At 41.2% G+C, this 17,845-nt stretch overlaps 4 protein-coding genes across 10 annotated transcripts; 2 read left to right on the top strand and 2 right to left on the bottom strand.

Annotated features, from left to right (window-relative positions):
• Positions 1-4,158: 4,158 nt before the first annotated feature.
• Positions 4,159-7,347, top strand: LOC115743117 (1,2-dihydroxy-3-keto-5-methylthiopentene dioxygenase 2). Its single transcript, XM_030677756.2, has 7 exons — positions 4,159-4,295; positions 5,721-5,832; positions 5,917-6,011; positions 6,362-6,476; positions 6,556-6,680; positions 6,893-6,963; positions 7,069-7,347. The coding sequence occupies exons 1-7, from the start codon at positions 4,278-4,280 to the stop codon at positions 7,133-7,135; spliced, it is 603 nt and encodes a 200-aa protein (XP_030533616.1). The 5' UTR covers positions 4,159-4,277; the 3' UTR covers positions 7,136-7,347.
• A 1,646-nt stretch (positions 7,348-8,993) lies between these two features.
• On the top strand, positions 8,994-11,879 carry LOC115745557 (50S ribosomal protein L30). 3 transcript variants are annotated; one of them, XM_030681134.2, is made up of 3 exons: positions 8,994-9,142; positions 10,374-10,587; positions 10,668-11,009. In XM_030681134.2, exons 2-3 carry the CDS (start codon positions 10,396-10,398, stop codon positions 10,794-10,796), a joined length of 321 nt encoding a protein of 106 aa, XP_030536994.1. In that variant the 5' UTR covers positions 8,994-9,142; positions 10,374-10,395; the 3' UTR covers positions 10,797-11,009. The 3 variants fall into 3 exon arrangements, with proteins under 3 accessions (XP_030536994.1, XP_048136275.1, XP_048136274.1); XM_048280318.1 differs by lacking the exon at positions 8,994-9,142 and adding an exon at positions 11,728-11,879 and having other exon boundaries at positions 10,668-10,817; XM_048280317.1 differs by lacking the exon at positions 8,994-9,142 and adding an exon at positions 11,723-11,878 and having other exon boundaries at positions 10,668-10,817.
• LOC115745502 (early light-induced protein 1, chloroplastic-like) lies at positions 11,599-16,020 on the bottom strand. Of its 5 annotated transcripts, none has more exons than XM_048280314.1 (4): positions 15,779-16,020; positions 15,634-15,680; positions 12,292-12,367; positions 11,599-12,030 (listed from the first exon to the last, which is right to left on the bottom strand). In XM_048280314.1, the coding sequence occupies exons 1-4, from the start codon at positions 15,932-15,934 to the stop codon at positions 11,686-11,688; spliced, it is 624 nt and encodes a 207-aa protein (XP_048136271.1). In that variant the 5' UTR covers positions 15,935-16,020; the 3' UTR covers positions 11,599-11,685. The 5 variants fall into 5 exon arrangements, with proteins under 5 accessions (XP_048136271.1, XP_048136272.1, XP_030536952.1 ...); XM_048280315.1 differs by lacking the exon at positions 12,292-12,367 and adding an exon at positions 15,095-15,443 and having other exon boundaries at positions 11,599-11,683; positions 15,579-15,680; positions 15,779-16,019; XM_030681092.2 differs by lacking the exon at positions 15,634-15,680 and having other exon boundaries at positions 12,292-12,384.
• On the bottom strand, positions 12,727-13,784 carry LOC125315427 (early light-induced protein 2, chloroplastic-like). Its single transcript, XM_048280316.1, is given in 4 exon segments — positions 12,727-12,988; positions 12,991-13,069; positions 13,483-13,527; positions 13,626-13,784. Coding segments are annotated over 4 exon segments (384 nt in total). The 5' UTR covers positions 13,635-13,784; the 3' UTR covers positions 12,727-12,737.
• Positions 16,021-17,845: the final 1,825 nt, after the last annotated feature.

The raw sequence follows: 17,845 nt of genomic DNA on the forward strand, positions 1-17,845 counted from the left end.
ACACCTCTGATATACGAGGATGTACATTTGTCAAAGACATACTAATGAGTATAACTATGGGTGTGTAGATCCGGGCGGGTCCAGTCCCCAGTATGAAATCGAGGATCCGACCGGTAGTATCGGTCCTCAAATTTTCGAGACCAAGGACCGGACCGGCTATCCGGTCTGGTCCCAATCTCGACCCATTGGGATCACTAATACTAGCTGCTTATATAAATTTAACCCTTGAAATACAATAAGCTTCAATTGCATATTAATTTACAATCTATATCATCGATTGAATAAAAAAACACGCTGGTCCAATTTGCTCACCTTCCTAATGAAGGCGTGTCTTCACGGAATGGTAGGCTTAACAATGACATTGGTCTAACCGCTGACACAATAGAAGACTATTTATTTAAGTGAACAATTGAAACGCATGAACAGTAAAAAATTGCTGCCACTATATTAAATGAACCGATTGAATCATTTCTTTTTTGGAAAGAACACGTTAGTGTACACTCACCACATAATACATTGGAAAAGACCATAATAAGTAGGATAGATTACATTCATAACATTGATGGGCTGTTCGAGTGTCAAAAAGAAATTGATATAAACTATTCTTGTAAAGTGAATTCACCAGCATTCAACTCGGACATACTTTCATGGTTCCAACTGAACTGCCACTCAATTCTTTCACGATTCCTATCATTGTTGACGGGCAAAAGACATGCCATATAAGTAGAACGTTCTGGAGATATCTTATCAAAAATGTACAGCTTAACAATGAAAATGGCTCCAGAAATGAACATTGAAAATAAATGAAAGTTTCATTTTTTTAATTGTATATATCTATATACATAAATAATTATATATATTATGGATGGTTCGAGCCGATCCCATCCACCTGGAATTGAGGATTGGACCGCCCGGTCATCGGTCCCATTTATTGGGACCCGGGACCGAACCGCCCCCCTCAAGGACAAGACCCACCCGCCCGGTCCGGTCCGATCCAGTTTGCTCACCCCCAAGTATAACTCAATCTATGCGGGAGTTCATGAGCCTAATTCCCTAAAAAAAAAATCCTGAATTTTAGGTCTAGTTTTAATTCTATCCCGAATTTATTTTTCGCTCGAGAAAAATCATAAAATTTAGGTTCAATCTCAAATCTGTCCCGAATATTTTTTTTCTGTCTAACAAAAAATCTTTAATTTTTGGTCCAGTTACAAATCTAACCCTGAAATTTTGTTTTTTCTATTAAAAAAATAACCATTCTCAATTTACTTGCAAATATACCCCATGATTCAGCCTCAACTTTGACTTGGCATTTCCATGTCGATGACAAATGCACATTAGCTAGGTGATATGGAAAATTATGTTAAAAAAGAAACCATTCTTTGGATATCAAAATTGAAGATCAGCAACGGCGATTTTAGGACAGGGGGCTAGTGGGAGCAAATTGGGAATAGAGTAAAAATTGGTGACTTTTTTCTAAAAGGAAAAAAAAAAAGTTCAACATAGATTTAGGAATTGATATAAAGTTTGGGATTTCCATCTTAGACAAAGAAAAGTTCAGGAAAGATTTGAACTAAATCTAAAGTTTGAAATTTAAATCTAAAGTTGAGAGATTTTTTAGGAAATTAGGCCGGTGTTCAAGTGAGGTAACCAATGCAACCAAGCAATCACGGGAAAAAAGAGCGGCCTCATGTCCACGAACCACTCATCATTTGTACTTGATGAGATTTTTCAATGGGCGGGGCCGCCACGGCACGGTGGCCGCTGCTAGAATCTCGATCTGGCATCTCCTAGTCAGGGGAAAGCAAAAAAAGAAAAAAAAAATACATACGTAAGGCAAAAAAAAAAAAAAAGAAAGAAGAAGGGAAAGTAAGAAGGGGAAAAAAAGGATTTTTAACCAACAAGCCCCGGGCGAATCCTGTTTCACCTGGACCGACCGAATGAAAATCGTTAATCATCTTTTTATCTTTTTCTTTTAAAAGGTAGGTCTTATAAACAAATCAAAGGTTGAGACATGCAACGTTTCTTTTTCAGGAAATCAGAATCATCAACCTTACATAAAGCTTTGCGTCACTTGCAAGGTTTTCATAGCGCGACCGGTGGATCATCTGGCCAAGAAGAACCTCAAGATCTTAAGTGTCTTGGCCTTTAGAGTTTCCTAGAGTTTTCCAATGCTTTATACAATCTTCTCGGGGGTGGACGATGCTGTAATTATCCCGTGCTCTAGAATCTTATTTAATGTCGATAGTTAGGAAGATGGGAGATGCGGTATTAGCCATTAAATCGAGTTTAGATCAATGGTTGTAGTCCAAGGCCCTCTACTATATAAAGAGGTGTCCTCCTTATCATTTATTTGATCATCCAATAAAGGATCTAATAATAGAAATACAAAGTATTCTCTCTCTAGAACTCTTTCTCTCTACAATTCGAGGATCGAGGCACTCCAATGATCCAAACAAGCCTAAATCGCCTGCACATCAATCTGGTCGAGAGAATGTCCAACTTAGAAGTTGATCATATTGCCATGGATGGAGAGATTCCCACGAGAAGGCCCTGCAAGAGAAAACCCATGGGAGATCAAAGTCTAAAAAAGAGAAGCATCGTCGCACGTTATGTCCTCTATCGAAGAAAAATTCACCAAGATGAGAGTCACCATAGTCAAGTTCATTGACAGCCTCAAATGATGTGAAGGAGCGAATCTCCAACATTGAGAACATGCTTCGCCAAGACTTCACCGTCATCATCAACGGAGACGTCCAAGAAAAAGAAAATTCCCACCAAGGCAAGATAGACGCGCTGAAGGTGGAGATACAAGAACTGAAAATCGAACTAGTTCTGTGTAAGACTAGTATTATGAATACTGTAACGGCCGTTCAAGCGGCCCAAAGACAAAGGTGCTAAAACCAAAAGAATTCAAAGGCCAACAATCCGCCATGGAGGTGTACAACTTTCTCTGGAGCATGGAGCGATACTTCGAAGCCGTTGATGAACTTACAACCAATCACGTGCATTGATCCGAAACAAAGCGATACTTTGAAGCCGTTTGTAGATGAAATTTACAAGCTTTTACCATTTTGCATTGTGATGATGCATTAATATCTGGACTGGATTTTATGATACTCGGTGGCTTTCACCGCCCAATGGTCGAAGTCCGAGCCCGGGCTGTCCGAGCACTCTCTTCACTCTCCATGGTACCTTCAAATCGATTCTTCCATCATTTTGCCATAAAGTCGATTTCTCTTGTGATTTTCCATCTAGGATTGAGATGGGTTTGTAACGATAAAGCAATATTATCTCTGTATCTAGATCACACAAACCAAAGGGTACCAGAGTCTTGCTTATTTTTCTTATTTGGCTCGACACTCTTGTTTTGGTGTCGATCTACATGGGGTCAGTGAATGTGCCCTTTAGTGGGTCCTTGAGTAAGCAATTCAGCGACGACCCAAATTGATGAATAGGTTTCCAACCAAAAAAGGCAACCCGGATCGAACCCTTCGAGCTCAACCTCTATGTCCTACCTCTCCGTCTCCAAGACGCGGAGGCAGGGGATCATGTCCCTCGCACGAGGTTCGCAAGGACAATAGCGACCACGATGAAGCCGATCTAGAGGGCCATAGATGGGATGACAGACTCAGGGCACTGCGAGGGTTTACTCCAATCCGATGTTGTACAAAACATATGATAATATTTTCTACTTTCCGAATTTTAATCCCACCTTATAAATATTCTATCCCAATTTGACTTCGGACAATCAAACACGACATTTAAAATTTCAAAGAAGATCCTTGTCCATTTCTCTTCTAACTATTTGTATTATTTATTCAGCATATGAAACGGTCATAACTGTGGTCAGACTTGATAAACTATCATAAAATTCCAAATATGGCAGAGTCCAAATCACAACAAAACAAGAGGCGCCCAAAGCATGGTTTCATCCTGTCCGTGGGGAACCGTCCTCAGAGTAGGAATGGCGTGAGCTGACCGGCCACCGCTCCTCCCGGTTCGATGAACCTGGACACAAAAGCTCTGTTTTTCCCTGGATTTTCTACACGAACAAATCCCTTAGTCAGATTTCTCGACCCGTTAAATGTTTTTACTAATTTTCCGACCAAAACAAAAAAATGTTTTTACTAATTTGACCAAAAAGAATTTTTTTTTTTTCCTGAAAATGGAGTATAAAAATTCGTTCTTGTTTATAAAATGGGCAACTTGCTCCTCCGCTTCTCGCTTTATCGTGTCGCCTAAAAGCTGTCGATTGCCCACCTGCGATATCGACGAAAATGGTCGCCTCCGACAAGGTATTTCGCTTCAACTTCCAGTTGTTGTCTTATGAATTGCTTTTCTTTGGACTCGATCGGTCAAGAGAGGAGGGAGGATATGAATTCAAGTCGAGCGGAATTAGGGCGCCCGGTTTTCTTTTATTGGGATTTTCTAGTTGACTCTGTTTCTTGAGTTTGTCGATGTTGCTGGGCTTCTTGGTTCTTGGGAAAGCTGTTGTTTCGGTGGAAACCCATCATTTTTGGAGCCGAGTTAGCATTTGTTTGCCGCAGTTTTTGGGATTCATGGCACGGGAAACTTGAACCCTTGAACAGATATGATCTCTGTGGTAGGCGCTAAAGAAGAATTGAGAAGCATCCCGAAGAGGAGTCTCCAAAGAAGAAAAATTCCAATATGATTTATGTGATGGGGCAATCTTGAGGGCTTACTCCTAATTGAACTAGGTTGGCTTGATGTCCTTCCATCTCGAATTCACATGTCTGTCAAGCTACCCTATGGCCATGGTATATTGGCTAGGTATGAGATCCACAGGCAAGAAATGCTTTGATAGATTGCTACGCACACGTTCTGATAGCTTAAAACTTTGGAACAAGTGGCTGTTTAGGATCTCGAGTGGGTTGGTCCTCTTTAAGGGACATGAAGGATGAGTCTTGGAACCAACTGGAAAAAAAAAAAATCCAGCCATTACCTTATATAATGAAGCAAGCTAAGTCAAGAAAAAACCATTAATTTGGTGGAAAGAAAGTGTGGAGGTATAGTTGACTTAAGAGCTGATTGCCACTTTTCTGGTAGATGTCATTAGCTCTCTACATGTTGCCAAATTTAGAGCTTGAACTGTGGGACAGAGGCATAAGTGTACTAGGAGAGGATTAATATATTGCAACCCACTTTTAGGTCCTTATAGTCAATGCAGAATACAGGATACTTGTTTCTGTTAGAGATTTTTAAAGATGTATCTGTTTCAGGCCCTTATGGTCAATGCAGAATATAGGGTACTTGTTTCTCTTGAATATTTTTAAAGATGTATCTGTGTCACTTCTTCTTCGAGCTTGTTCTTGGGTTTTCATGGCACGTTGATTGTCTGTGTCATGTGTGCATCTACACCTAATAGTGTGCACCGGTTTGCGTTTTATGAAGTTCAATTTGCTATATTTGGTATTCATTAGCTTGTATTTCAGTTGATTTGGCATACCTGATAAATTTTTTGATGGCTGAGGTGATTTCGATGAAGGATTCTGTAACGGTGGTCACGATCTATGCATGAGAACTAGGAAACTTTAAAAAATTTAGGTAGGAAACAATTTTTGGATAGAACTTTTTCAGAAGTCCATCCTTGAGGATGGAAGAGGGTGGGCAAATTTATGTCGTGAATCTTGTGATGTACTGTGGGTCCTTCAATGCCTTTCTGCATTTGTGATAATGCTTTCAAACTATGTGCTGGGTAGGATCCTAGAGAGGAAGTCATTCAAGCATGGTATATGGATGACAGCAATGAAGACCAAAGACTTCCACATCACCGTGAACCTAAGGAATTTGTTTCCTTGAAGCAGCTTGATGGTATGCATTCTGAGGAAGCACTGCTGTAAGATACAATGAACAATTTGGTTTTCCAAGTCATTAGGAGCTGTCATGTTCTTGCAGAACTTGGCGTTCTCAGCTGGCGATTGGATGCTGACAACTATGAAACTGATGAGGAGTTGAAGAAAATCCGTGAGGAACGTGGATACTCCTATATGGTATGTGGTGAATTATCCTATTCAATTCATAATTTTATGCCGCATTTTCACTGGCTTGGTAGATTTTAATTGCTTCGGGATAAAATTAATGCCATGGAGCTAGATCTGCGTCATGATTGTACGTTCCATGCTTGTTTAATTTATCCTTTGGTGAATGGAGTTTGAAAATTTATCAGACAATGTAATTGTTAAGTAAAAACGCTTACATGTTTTAAAGAGACTGATGTCTATTTTCTGCCTAATGTAAAAATCCCACTGAGGACCTTGGTCCCTCTTAATCTACTGGACAGTTCAATGTCAAGCTTGTTTGCCAAGTCTGATGACATAGAACTTCTTGTATTTTTGCCCAGGATTTCTGCGAAGTTTGCCCAGAGAAGCTGCCAAATTATGAAGAGAAGATCAAGAACTTCTTTGAGGAGCATCTCCACACTGATGAGGAGATTCGTTACTGCGTGGCTGGAAGTGGTGAGTCCCTGATTTTCTTCTCTCGGCTTCCTATACTCTGGTTTCTATTAAATTCTTTAATTTTTACCTTGCCGTCCAGGTTATTTTGACGTTAGGGACCGGAATGATGCTTGGATTCGTGTGTGGGTAAAGAAAGGTGGAATGATCGTTTTACCGGCCGGAATGTACCATCGCTTTACCCTCGATTCGGATAATTACATTAAGGTATTTACGATACATGCATACCCCTCTTCACTTCTTTGATCCAACACACATGAAGGACACAAAAAACACCCACAGACACATGAAGAGAGCGAGGGATCTAGATTTGGGCCTTCTGAGGTTATTGCAGCTGTTTCATATTCAGTGGAAGAATGAATTTTCTAATCAGTAGAAAGAATTTTTTATTACTCTCTGCTAAGTGATCTTTTCTATAGGCTATGCGACTGTTCGTTGGTGATCCAGTTTGGACCCCATTCAATCGTCCTCATGACCATTTACCTGCAAGGTATTGATCTATCCCTTCCTTCTAGTCGCTTACATCTCCAGTTTCTCTGATGTTTCTCAGACAACATACTGCTGTAAAGTCTTAGAGAAGAATTCTTCCTTGCAGGAAACAGTACCTTCAAGCTTTTGTGCAGAAGGAACGCAGTGATCATGCTGTTGATGCCGCGGCTTAATGTGTGTAGCCCTGTTTGGCTTCATGAGATACAAATACTGAAGTATCCCATAATATGTGGTTTCTCAGCTTGAATAATCTGTTTGGACTTGACTTGGCTCATATAGGACACTTGTTATGCTTATGGTTACGTGGTTTCCAATCTGTATCGGCTACATTGCTTGGTCCTTGTGGATAGACAGACAAATAAAACTGGTTGTGCGACTTATGCTTTGGGACTTTTTTCTATTTTGTTGACATTCTAGTTGGCGATTTGTCCCTCAATTATCTTCAGTTTTTCTGGGCATAAACCCAGTTTGAATTTTGTTTCCCACCGGGGGTTTAGCAAAGATGAGGCCGTGAAGCGTGTTGATGCGATAAAATGGTCAACCGCGAGCATTGCGCATGTGGACTATCGATTTTTTATTATCTCCTCTGTTGGGCTAGTCAAGCTTAGAAATGTGTGCACTTTGCTTGTTGGCATCTGGAAATTCTTGTGGAGGCAAGTTTGCGGCACGCCCTCGACAAGCAATAATCTGTACGTGTGAGAAATCCCATGTCTGAAGTCCGAGTTGGACTTTCTCTTCCTAATTCGGGTGCCCACCGTGGACAAACTCCGAACATACGAAATGGGAAATCTCCCATTGGAATGTGGATGTCCGCCGCGGTGTATTTGGATGTTGTACTTCCGTCACACTTTGAAAACTCTGAGCGCTTCTGTCCGATTCAAGTTCTCACATGCTTTGATTCGGGTCAAATTTTGTCAATGGGCTCAAACTCGAGACATAATCTTCAACACTAAGGCTACGTTTGGTCGTTCGGATTTACGGTAGGATAGGATTGGATAAGATAGGATAAGAAATCTTGGGATTTGGTTATATCCTATCTACTGTTTGATAAACTGCGGATTTAAAGTCGAATATTCTCATATCCTATCATATTCTGTATTTGGTAGAAACCGTATATCAATATAAATGACATATATGCCCCTACGTGATGCTCATGAAATGTTCCAATCTTATTACTAAAAAAATAACTTTCTCATACACAAAAAAAACTTGAAAATATACACATTTTATTAGATTTTCAAACCTCTTTGCAAAAAAAATAAATAAAATGAAAATATAAACAAATGAGATAAGAAAGTTGTCACCATTTTAAAAATTAACTTTTATATGATGCATAAGAGAAATCATATCCGACCTTATCCTACCCTCTCCCCTCGGATTTTTTTATCCAGGTTATATCCCCTCTATATCCGACATTATACTATCTGGAACATTTATCAAACATGATATAGGATAAAATATATTCTATTCCGATTTTTATACAAATGACCAAACGCAGCCTAATTGCATGCCCAAAATAGGATTTCCTAGGATAAAGGCAGAGCAAGTCAACCCAATTTGGATTACAGGTTCATCAAGCTGCGGTTCTTAACCTAATGACAAGTTCAAAATTCTCTCTCAACCCACTTTTAGCGCATTTTATTTACCCGGCCATCACATTTGCTTGCGGACGATAATCTGGCTTTGAAGTTCAAACTATGCTGCTTCACTCGAAATCGTATATGTGTGTTCTCATTTTGGCTTCATTAAACGCAATCCAGACCCGGTTTTGACACACTAGATTAAGTCAACATGTCGGATTCGATCAAAGGATTATTGTCCATGCCACGGATTAGGATAGTTGCTCGAAATTTATTTCTGCTTACTTAACCTCCCAAGAGGCTTTATCGAGCAAGATTTGAATTCAAGACCTTCTGAGGTCGCTAATTGATTTGCCAACTCGGTCGGACTGGTTTCGATGTTTTATGGGGTCGGTCCACCTCTACTCCTTACCTAGTAAGTGGCCCATCTTTCAGTGAGGCTTCTGATTGGTATCCATTGTGTCTCGAGGCCCAACCACAAACGCAGAAACTTCCCCTCCCAAATTCTTGTGTCCGCGTAGCTCAGTCGCCTTCGCCTTCCCAGTTCCAACTTCCAACTCTCCAGTGTTGCAGCGCTAGTGCCTTGTACGGACCGTGGAGGTATGTATGGCTTCTGATGCTCGTTTCGAGTCTTCATATGGGTGTGCTTCTTGATTTTCCGCCATCACTTGGTTTTAATACCTGTTCCTCCGATCACGTTAATGCCAAGAGTTTGCGGGGTTTTGTTCCCAATTTGTCCATGCGAGTGCAGCACTAGTTCGTCTCTTGATTTGGGTTCTTCGGCTAATGTTACCATGCGTTTTCGGGCCCAGTTCGTTCTTTAGGATGTAGTTCTTATGCAATTCCGGGTTGGAGGATGAGAATCGATGGTGATGTTTTTTGTTGACTCCGATGCCTGCAAGGTGTTCGACCATATTCCTATGAGAGCTTTGGTGTTATGTTTTTGCCCACTTGAGGGGAGAGAAAGAAGAGCTGTGGAGCCTCAGATTCTTAGGTTGGCGATGGCGCAGTTCGGATCTTTGGTTTCAAACAACAAGGATAATTTTGCATAGTTTTCCCATGAACAGAGCCAGTACCGCGAGCTTGCTACTCTTGCTACATTTTTCTGATCAACCTCTCTATTTCCTTTTAATTTTTCCCCTCAAATTTCATTGAAGTGAATATTCTAGTCATAAAAAAAAGTGGAATGGTTCTCAGATGGGAGCTTGAACTTTTACTAGCTCTAGCTGTTGTGTGTCTGGAAATGCGTGCAAATTGCTTGAGGAGAGATGGGATCAAGAAAAGGACAATGACTAAATATAATACAATGTTTGAGACTATGTCCTATTCCACATCTTAAATACAAAGAGACACAGAAAGTGTTTAGGCTTCTTGCTCTATGGTGCATGCTTTAATTTTTAACAACCTAGAATCAAGTATTGAATAATCAAGAAGCATCTCAAGTTACTCTATAGTGATTGTATCACTAGATTGAAGAATTCAATCTATATGTGGCCTTGCCTAGTAATGTATTGTTAGTTTAACCATGTTTTGCACTGGTTCTTCTCATGGTGTCCTGCAAATGAATCTAACTGGTTCCTTCTGAAACTTTTCTAGTTTCTCAATTATTCATGTGTATAAGCTCTGTTCTATAATTCGTCAAGTTGAAAAATCAAGGAGATAGTGATTGGTGGGATATCTGTTATTTACCCAATCATGTAATATTTTGCTTTTCTTTGGCATCCTCTTTGTGTGTTTTGTTATGCATGGGTGTGCGTGTGTTCATTCTAGTTGTTCATTCATCGCTGTCTGGGGTTTGTCATGGAAAAACTAATTTTGATGTCCCCTTCAGGGTAGCTGAGAAAGGGGAAAGCATGAATGCCTTCAAAGCTTACAAGGCTTGTGTGCCGATTGCATGGAGCCCTAACTTGTACATAACCCTGGTTAGGGGCATTCCTGGAACCAGAAGACTTCACAGGCGTACATTGGAGGCGTTGCGGCTTCGCAAGTGTAACCGAACTGTTATGAGATGGAATACCCCTACCGTCAGAGGAATGTTGCAACAAGTAATGATTAGTCAGTTACTGCATTTTGGTTTTGTTTATCAACATTTTTTGCTTACTTGAAGAATCTATTACATGAGTAGGTAAAGAGGCTAGTCGTGGTTGAAACAGAAGAGATGTTCAAAGCCCGGAAAGAGAAGGCGGCAAACCACCGAGCCTTACGTCCACCGTTGGTCATAAGTCATCTGCCTGCCCCAGATTGCAGTTCTTAAAAGCAAAACTTGTCCTCTTAGGTCAGATCTTTTTCCAATGTTGTTTCATCAGACACTACAGTTTCTAAATGTGTTATTGGATAGGAATCCTTTGGTTGTAATAGTTCCAACATGATTGAGTGGTTTATTCAAAGATATGTTTTGCTGTGAGTTAATTAATCAATGATTGGTACATATCTGATGGTAGTGAAATAAAGGGGGGGAGAGAGTTCAAAATCTGGGTCCATGAAATCATACTTTCGCCCTCTGGACAGTACAAAAAAATGAAAGGTGGACAAAATCGCTGATAAATATTGCAATGGGTGATTGCACGTAACATTCTCCAGATATATGTAGTTGCTGAGTTGGTGAATTTCCACCGTTTTACTTGGAAGGGTACAAACTGAAGTTTGATTTAGTTTTGTTTGCAAAATCTGTTACTTTGGGAATTCTGCGTCCTCATCTAAGGATGATCCGAATTCGCTAAATCCGTCTTATTGTTGTTGCTTCGTTTTACTTGCTTCTGAAAGCCTGAGATCCTTCTGATTTAGGTATTATCTTCGTTCACCCATAGTCATCTGAGTCTCATCGTGATCCCATTGGCAAAGGTGCTTGTGGCTTATTAGTCTGCAATTACAATCTCATAAACTGGCGCTTCTTTACTTCCACTTCATACAAATCGTTGTTTCTTCTCAAAGAGGGAGTTTTCTTCAATGTATGCTCCATGTTGAATAACCCATTAAAATATTCTTTCAGAAAATGATCTACAGTATGACAAACTTAAATGTGAGATCTAACCAAGACGGGATTGGGCACAGTTTTGTATTTAGAGGATGCTTCACTTTATATATGCTTCTGAGGATCACATTCTGATCTACTTTCCCGAGTATATAACTCTAATTCGAAAAATCTACACAAGTGTTCCTCCCTCAACATATTCAGTGAAGGCCAGCGCAACTAGTCCTAACATTGCGAACCTTCCGTTCCACAACTCAGCATCGGAAGTCATAAACCCATCAGACTTTGACTCGGCCGTGACTCCTTGAAACAACGGAACCAAAGATGCCAACGAGAGCAGAATGCTCGTCCCGATGAACCACAAGATGCCACCATCACTGATCTGAGCGAACAAGTCCGGGCCTTTGGATAGTTCAACCGTAATGGCCGCAACAAAGCCTATCATCGCGAGTCTGCCATTGATCCTCTCTGGCGCCGGCCCGCTGAACGCGAACAGATCTGTGAAGTTGGTGCTCACCTGTCAATGTAATCAGTTAGCCGTAGTTTACGCGAGGAGTAATTATTCATTTTGGTGAGCATGCACACCAGAATATGCGACTACTGCACTCGGCACAAAATTTAATCAGAATAGTATCACCAATTTAACTTCTCACTTAACATTTAGAAAACTTTAATCCAATAGTTTCAGCTCTTTGAGTAGATAACGCGGCACGTACAAGTAATGCCTCGTCAAAGCTCGTATTCATGTGATATGGGACTCTTTAAGCAAAAAATATACCTTTGATTTCGGTTTCAGGAATGGGATTGGCGTAGGTGATGAAGAAGGAATGTCGAAAGCTGGCGTTTCCGTGCTACCTTCCGGCTTGGTCTCCTGCAATATTCACCACGCACCAATGTCTATTCAATTGACATCCCAGTGCCACAGTACTGACGCAACAATTCAGATAAATCGAAATCGTACTGACTTTACCTCAGACATGCACTGTTGATTTAGTTGATTTACTTCTGCGTAATCCTGAGATAAGTATGTCCGTCTTTCACCATTTAGTCATCCGAGTCTCGTCGTCAAATCATCGGCAAAGTTGCCTGCTGCTTATCAGTCTGCGATTAAATTCATCGATGCTACTCTACTTCCGCTTCATAAGAATGGATTTTTTTTTTCCTTACGGAAGGATTTTTCCTGAAAGTGTACTCCATTTTGAATAATTCTCTAATTGCGAAGCCCTACACAAGTGTTCCTCCCTTGACATATTCCGTGAAGGTCGGTGCGACCAGTCCCAACATCGCCAACCTTCCATTCCACAACTCGGCATCGGAAGTCATCAACCCGTCCGGCTTAGACTCAGCCATGACTCCTTGAAACAGCGGAGCAAGATATGCGACCGAGAGCAGAATGCTTGCCCCTATGAACCATGGGATGCCACCTTCACTGATCTGAGCGAACAAGACCTTGCATTTGGATAGTTCGACCGCAAGCCAGTCATCGCGAGTCTGCCATTGATCCTCTCTGGCGCAGGCCCGCTGAATGCGAATAAATCCGTGAAGTCGGTGCTAACCTGTCAACATGATCAACGTTAGTTTAAGTAAGGAGTGGTTACTTATTTGGTGAAAGTAATTAGTCAATGTAAAAGGACATATAACTACTGCATACCATTTATGCACTGTTCTTTACACACACCACCTCTATCGCACACTGTTCATCCAACTAACTTGTCAAAGTCTGTGTGTTTGAAACAGTTACAAGAGGACTTATAATTTGTTGACAAAGTAACCATGTCACTAGAATGACTTGTCTCACTTGATACACAATTCGATTAACAGAGCGTCGCCGGTTCAATTTCTTTGGCAACACTCATCATTATGAAACTTCAATCCTAATCTCTTTAAGTAGATAAAAGCTACGTGTATTAAGTAAGGCCGTCCCAAAACTCGTATTCATGTGCTAGGAGACTCTCAAGCATGAATATACCTTTGATTTCGATTTCGGGGATGGGTTCAGATTCGGCTTGCTCTTCTGCAACATTCAACACGTACCGACGTCAACTTAATAAACTTTCTGATATGACATTGGCGACGTTATAGGCAAGATCATCCGAAAATGTGCTACTTTACCTCAGTCATACACCTCACCTCCCACGTAAACCACCTCGAGGAGCCAACCTAGGACTATGGTTGGCAGGGAAAAGTCCTCTCACAACAGATTTCCTAGAACTAATGTCGATCGTGGTCCTAGGACTCGCATGGATCGAGTGCATCAGGATTGTTGAGGCCACGATCCTGAAACAATGACCAAAAGTTTCGGGATAGCTAGGAGAACAATACTCTACTGGAGTGCTACTGTCTTGGACTATTAAGTGAATGATACGAAGCGGTACTGATATAGTGGTGGGGAACAGACTGGTGGATGGATGGTGTTGGTTCCACCTTGTCCGTTTAATGGGAAAGTGACGACGTGGACCTTCAAATAGCCCCGAACAGACAAAGGACTATGATTTGTGGGGACTACAGTTTATGTTGGCTTTCGAACGTGAGGCCAAGAGAAGAGGGCAACGTAGTTGGAGGTTTTCGAGTTTGGTAAAGAGCCAATTGGACCAGACCAGGACTTTCCACGTACCACCGTCCATTGCCGTGACCTTCATGAAGACAACATGCCACGACTTTGCAGCTCAAGCACGACATGCCAACTCTCTTCTAGTCTCTCTCTTCACGTTTCAAAGGCCGATTCACGATGAAGGATCTAGAGCTCTCTTGAGAAATTGAGCTTCTACCAGAATTAGATTGACGAGCAATCGGTACATCTGGGTCACTGGCTATGATGAAGATTACACGCAATCCACTTATGGCCTACTAGACCAATGATCGAAATATGTGTCGAATTCGACTACCGTTGGGCAACATCTATAGGCTTGTGATGTCATAACTTGATAATCTAAGGTTCCAATTGAAAGCAGAATCGGCCATATTAGGTTGATCAGCTCTAAAATCTGCTATTATCATGGGTTCGTGACTTGACAACTGCCTGATTTGACATACTATTGTAATTGTGCAAAATTGACGACTAATGGCATAGTAACACTAAATCTACCTTTTCGTGATTAAATTGTTGCCCGAAATTGTTACGTGGTATCTGTCGTCTACTTGATGAAGTCTAACAAATTTCCAATATATAACGCGGTTCTTCTCTAAGTTCTCTCTAGTGAATGTTGGACCCATAGTCTATCAGATAACAAATTTGATCTAGTTTTGCTTTGCAAAATCTGTTGCTTTGAGAATTTCTCTGATATCGTACTCGTCTTAAGGATGATCCGAACTCGTAACTCGTCCAATTCATCTTTATTATTGCTGCGTTAGTTGATATCGTTTACGACGTTTCCTGTACAGAAGGAGTTCTCCTCGTAGGATAATCCGTTGAAATATCCTCTGAGAGAATGATCTATAGTATGACAAACAAACTCTAGTTTGAGATCTAACCAAGACGGTATTGGACATGCTACTTGTATCAAGAGAATGCTTCACTTTATATTACGCTCCTGGGGATTACAATCTGGTTTATTTTCACGAGCATGTAACTCTAATTCCAAAACCCTACACAAGTGTTCCTCCCTTAACATATTCGGTGAAGGCCAGCGCAACTAGTCCCAACATCGCCAACCTTCCGTTCCACAACTCGGCATCGGAAGTCATCAACCCGTTGGATTTGGACTCGACCGTGACTCCTTGAAACAGAGGTACCAGAGATGCCACCGAGAGCAGAATGCTCGTCCCTATGAACCACGGGATGCCACCGTCGCTGATCTGAGCGAACAAGTCCTCGCCTTTGGATAGCTCGACCGCAATGGCTGCCACAAAGCCAATCATCGCGAGTCTTCCATTGATCCTCTCCGGTGCCGGCCCGCTGAACGCAAACAGATCTGTGAAGTTGGTGCTTGCCTGTCAATGTCAACAGGCAACGTTTGTTTACACAAGGAGTAGTTATATATTCCGCACCCGAACGTGTGACCATTGCACTTAGCAAAATTTAATCAGTAAAGTATCACCGGTTCAATTTCTTAAGCAAAAAATTACCTTTGCTTTCGGTTTCGGGGATGGGTTCGGTGTAGACGGTGAAGAAGGTGAAGAAGGAATGTCGGAAGCTGGCGTTCCCGTGCTACCTTCCGGCTTGGTCTCCTGCAATATTCACCACGCATCAATGTCTATGCAATTGACATTCCAACACCATACTACCGACACAACAACTCAGACTGATCGAAATCGTGCTACTTTACCTCAGACATACACTTCACACGCAAGCCACTCCGGTGAGACATCCTAGGTACATGGTTGCCAGGGAAAAGCACTCTCACAACAGATCTCCTGGAATTAATGTGGATCGCGGTCCTAGGACTCCCGGGGATCGAGCTCATCAGGTTTGCCGAGGCCATGATCTTTGAACAATGACCGAAGGGTATTCGTAATTGAATCGAATCTGAATAGATTGAAGTGCTACTGTGTTCGGACTATGAATTGTGTGGAACGAACCCGCATTTATATAGCGCCGGGGAAGAGAGAGAGAGAGAGAGAGAGAGAGAGAATGGTGGATGGCGGTGGTTCCACGTGATGCATTTCTGTGCAAGGCTAAACGGTCTTTTCACCATGTCCGTCTAATGTGAAAGTTAACGACGTGGACCTTCAAATGGCCCTGAACAAACAACGGACGAAGATTGGTGGGACTTTCGATGCTTGTTGGCTTTTGGATGTGAGGCCAAGGGAGGAGCAACGTAGGTCGAGGTTTTTCGACAGTGGGAGAAACCACGTTTGGACCTGCAACTTAGTTTGGCGTGACATTGGTGAAAACGACTTGGCACTGACTTTGCAGCTCCAGCATGATTTAGATTACGCTACTCCTTTCCCGTCTCTCTTCGCGTTCCGGAAGGCTCGTTCTCCAGGAAGGATCTAGAGCTCTCTTTGAGAATTTGTAACTGCAAAGGTGGAAATAACCACGGCCGTTTTCGAGACGCAGTCTCAAACGCAACCGACGACCTATCAGCAATCCATATTTGTATGTTTGTAGCCAACAACTAAACCCAACAAACTCATCTCCGTTCATACCCAAAAGCCCCCGATCAAAATGCCGTCGCGATAACACGAACGTGTCTTGTTCTATTTGCCGTTAACCGAGGAACTTGAAAAACATCTAAGACAAATGTTTTGAGCAATCACGGCCTAGGAAGCAGCACGTCACTTCCAAGCCAATCGAGCAATCACTATGCATCTATATAAAGCTATACTATAAACTCATACTCCAAACCCAAGATATAGTATACATACCAAATGAAATATGAGCTATTTCATTTCAATGAAAAAACAAAAAATACTTTTTTAATTTGGCATTGCAATTCAAACATCAATGGTCAAGTCCATTATTCAATTTCTATCGAATCACACGTAAACGGTTCATTCCATTCACCAATATATTCCTCAATATCAAACCACGACGACAACACAATGCCTAGTGACAAGGATACTAAGGTTCTCCTTTGGTAAGGTCTCCACTTATTATCAGTCAGTGGTTCGGCCCATAAAGCTATCCTAAAATCAGTATGCATACCCCGAACACGGTGATCATGAGTATTTAAACCATCACCCTCCAATATCAAAAAAAAAAAAATCCCAAAATTGGAATACATTTTATAAACCAAAACAAATAACATTTCGCCACTCAGCTCGGCCCCGGAAATACCTTTTGTAAAGCATTCCTCAAATCTTTTTAGAATTCATTTCACGGATACATCTTAAACCATTTCAAATAACAAATAGGGTAGCAAATGCCCGATTTTAAGTTATGCATCAAATGTGTTATGAACATCACTTTTTCCTTTTAACCAAATCACACTTTGCACGTCATATATCCAATCCTTTCATTTTCAAAATATGATTATACGAATTCAAATAAGATATAGCGCAACTTACCTGGGAATGCCCAAAACCAAATAACAAAGGTTACTCGAACCGTCAAAACTTGCAATTCAAAATAAGTGAGAAACGCTACCTCAACTGTGAATCTCCTTTCGACCAAAAAAAAAAAGTATGAATCTCCTATAGAAGCTTAATCGCTAACAAAATAACTCACATGCGTCGACAAGTTCGCCCAAACCGATTATTCAAAGCTATTTGCAACAGGGAGCTTAAGCACAAAACTATAGAATTTCACTCCAACTAATCTATTTCTCCTTATCGATTTTCCTCATGACTCCACAACATCCTAGTATATCATTTCCATGTAATTCGACAACATAACAACTCCAAAATCAAACCTCATAGTTCAAATTTCACATAACTTCGAATTTGCCCTA

This window comes from Rhodamnia argentea, chromosome 6 (assembly GCF_020921035.1).
Source record: "Rhodamnia argentea isolate NSW1041297 chromosome 6, ASM2092103v1, whole genome shotgun sequence".
Taxonomy (NCBI): domain Eukaryota; kingdom Viridiplantae; phylum Streptophyta; class Magnoliopsida; order Myrtales; family Myrtaceae; genus Rhodamnia; species Rhodamnia argentea.

Bases quoted from the DNA above. Each gene is read 5' to 3' on its own strand.
- LOC115743117 (XM_030677756.2), top strand. The intron at 6,681-6,892 runs GTATTTACGATA...TCTTTTCTATAG, and splicing joins ATTCGGATAATTACATTAAG to GCTATGCGACTGTTCGTTGG. The intron at 6,964-7,068 runs GTATTGATCTAT...TCTTCCTTGCAG, and splicing joins CATGACCATTTACCTGCAAG to GAAACAGTACCTTCAAGCTT.
- LOC115745557 (XM_030681134.2), top strand. From the start codon at position 10,396: ATGAATGCCTTCAAAGCTTACAAGGCTTGTGTGCCGATTGCATGGAGC. The intron at 10,588-10,667 runs GTAATGATTAGT...TTACATGAGTAG, and splicing joins TCAGAGGAATGTTGCAACAA to GTAAAGAGGCTAGTCGTGGT.
- LOC115745502 (XM_048280314.1), bottom strand. From the start codon at position 15,934: ATGGCCTCGGCAAACCTGATGAGCTCGATCCCCGGGAGTCCTAGGACC. The intron at 15,681-15,778 runs GTAAAGTAGCAC...TGAATATTGCAG, and splicing joins GTGTGAAGTGTATGTCTGAG to GAGACCAAGCCGGAAGGTAG. The intron at 12,031-12,291 runs GTATATTTTTTG...TTACATTGACAG, and splicing joins TCCTGAAACCGAAATCAAAG to GTGAGCACCAACTTCACAGA.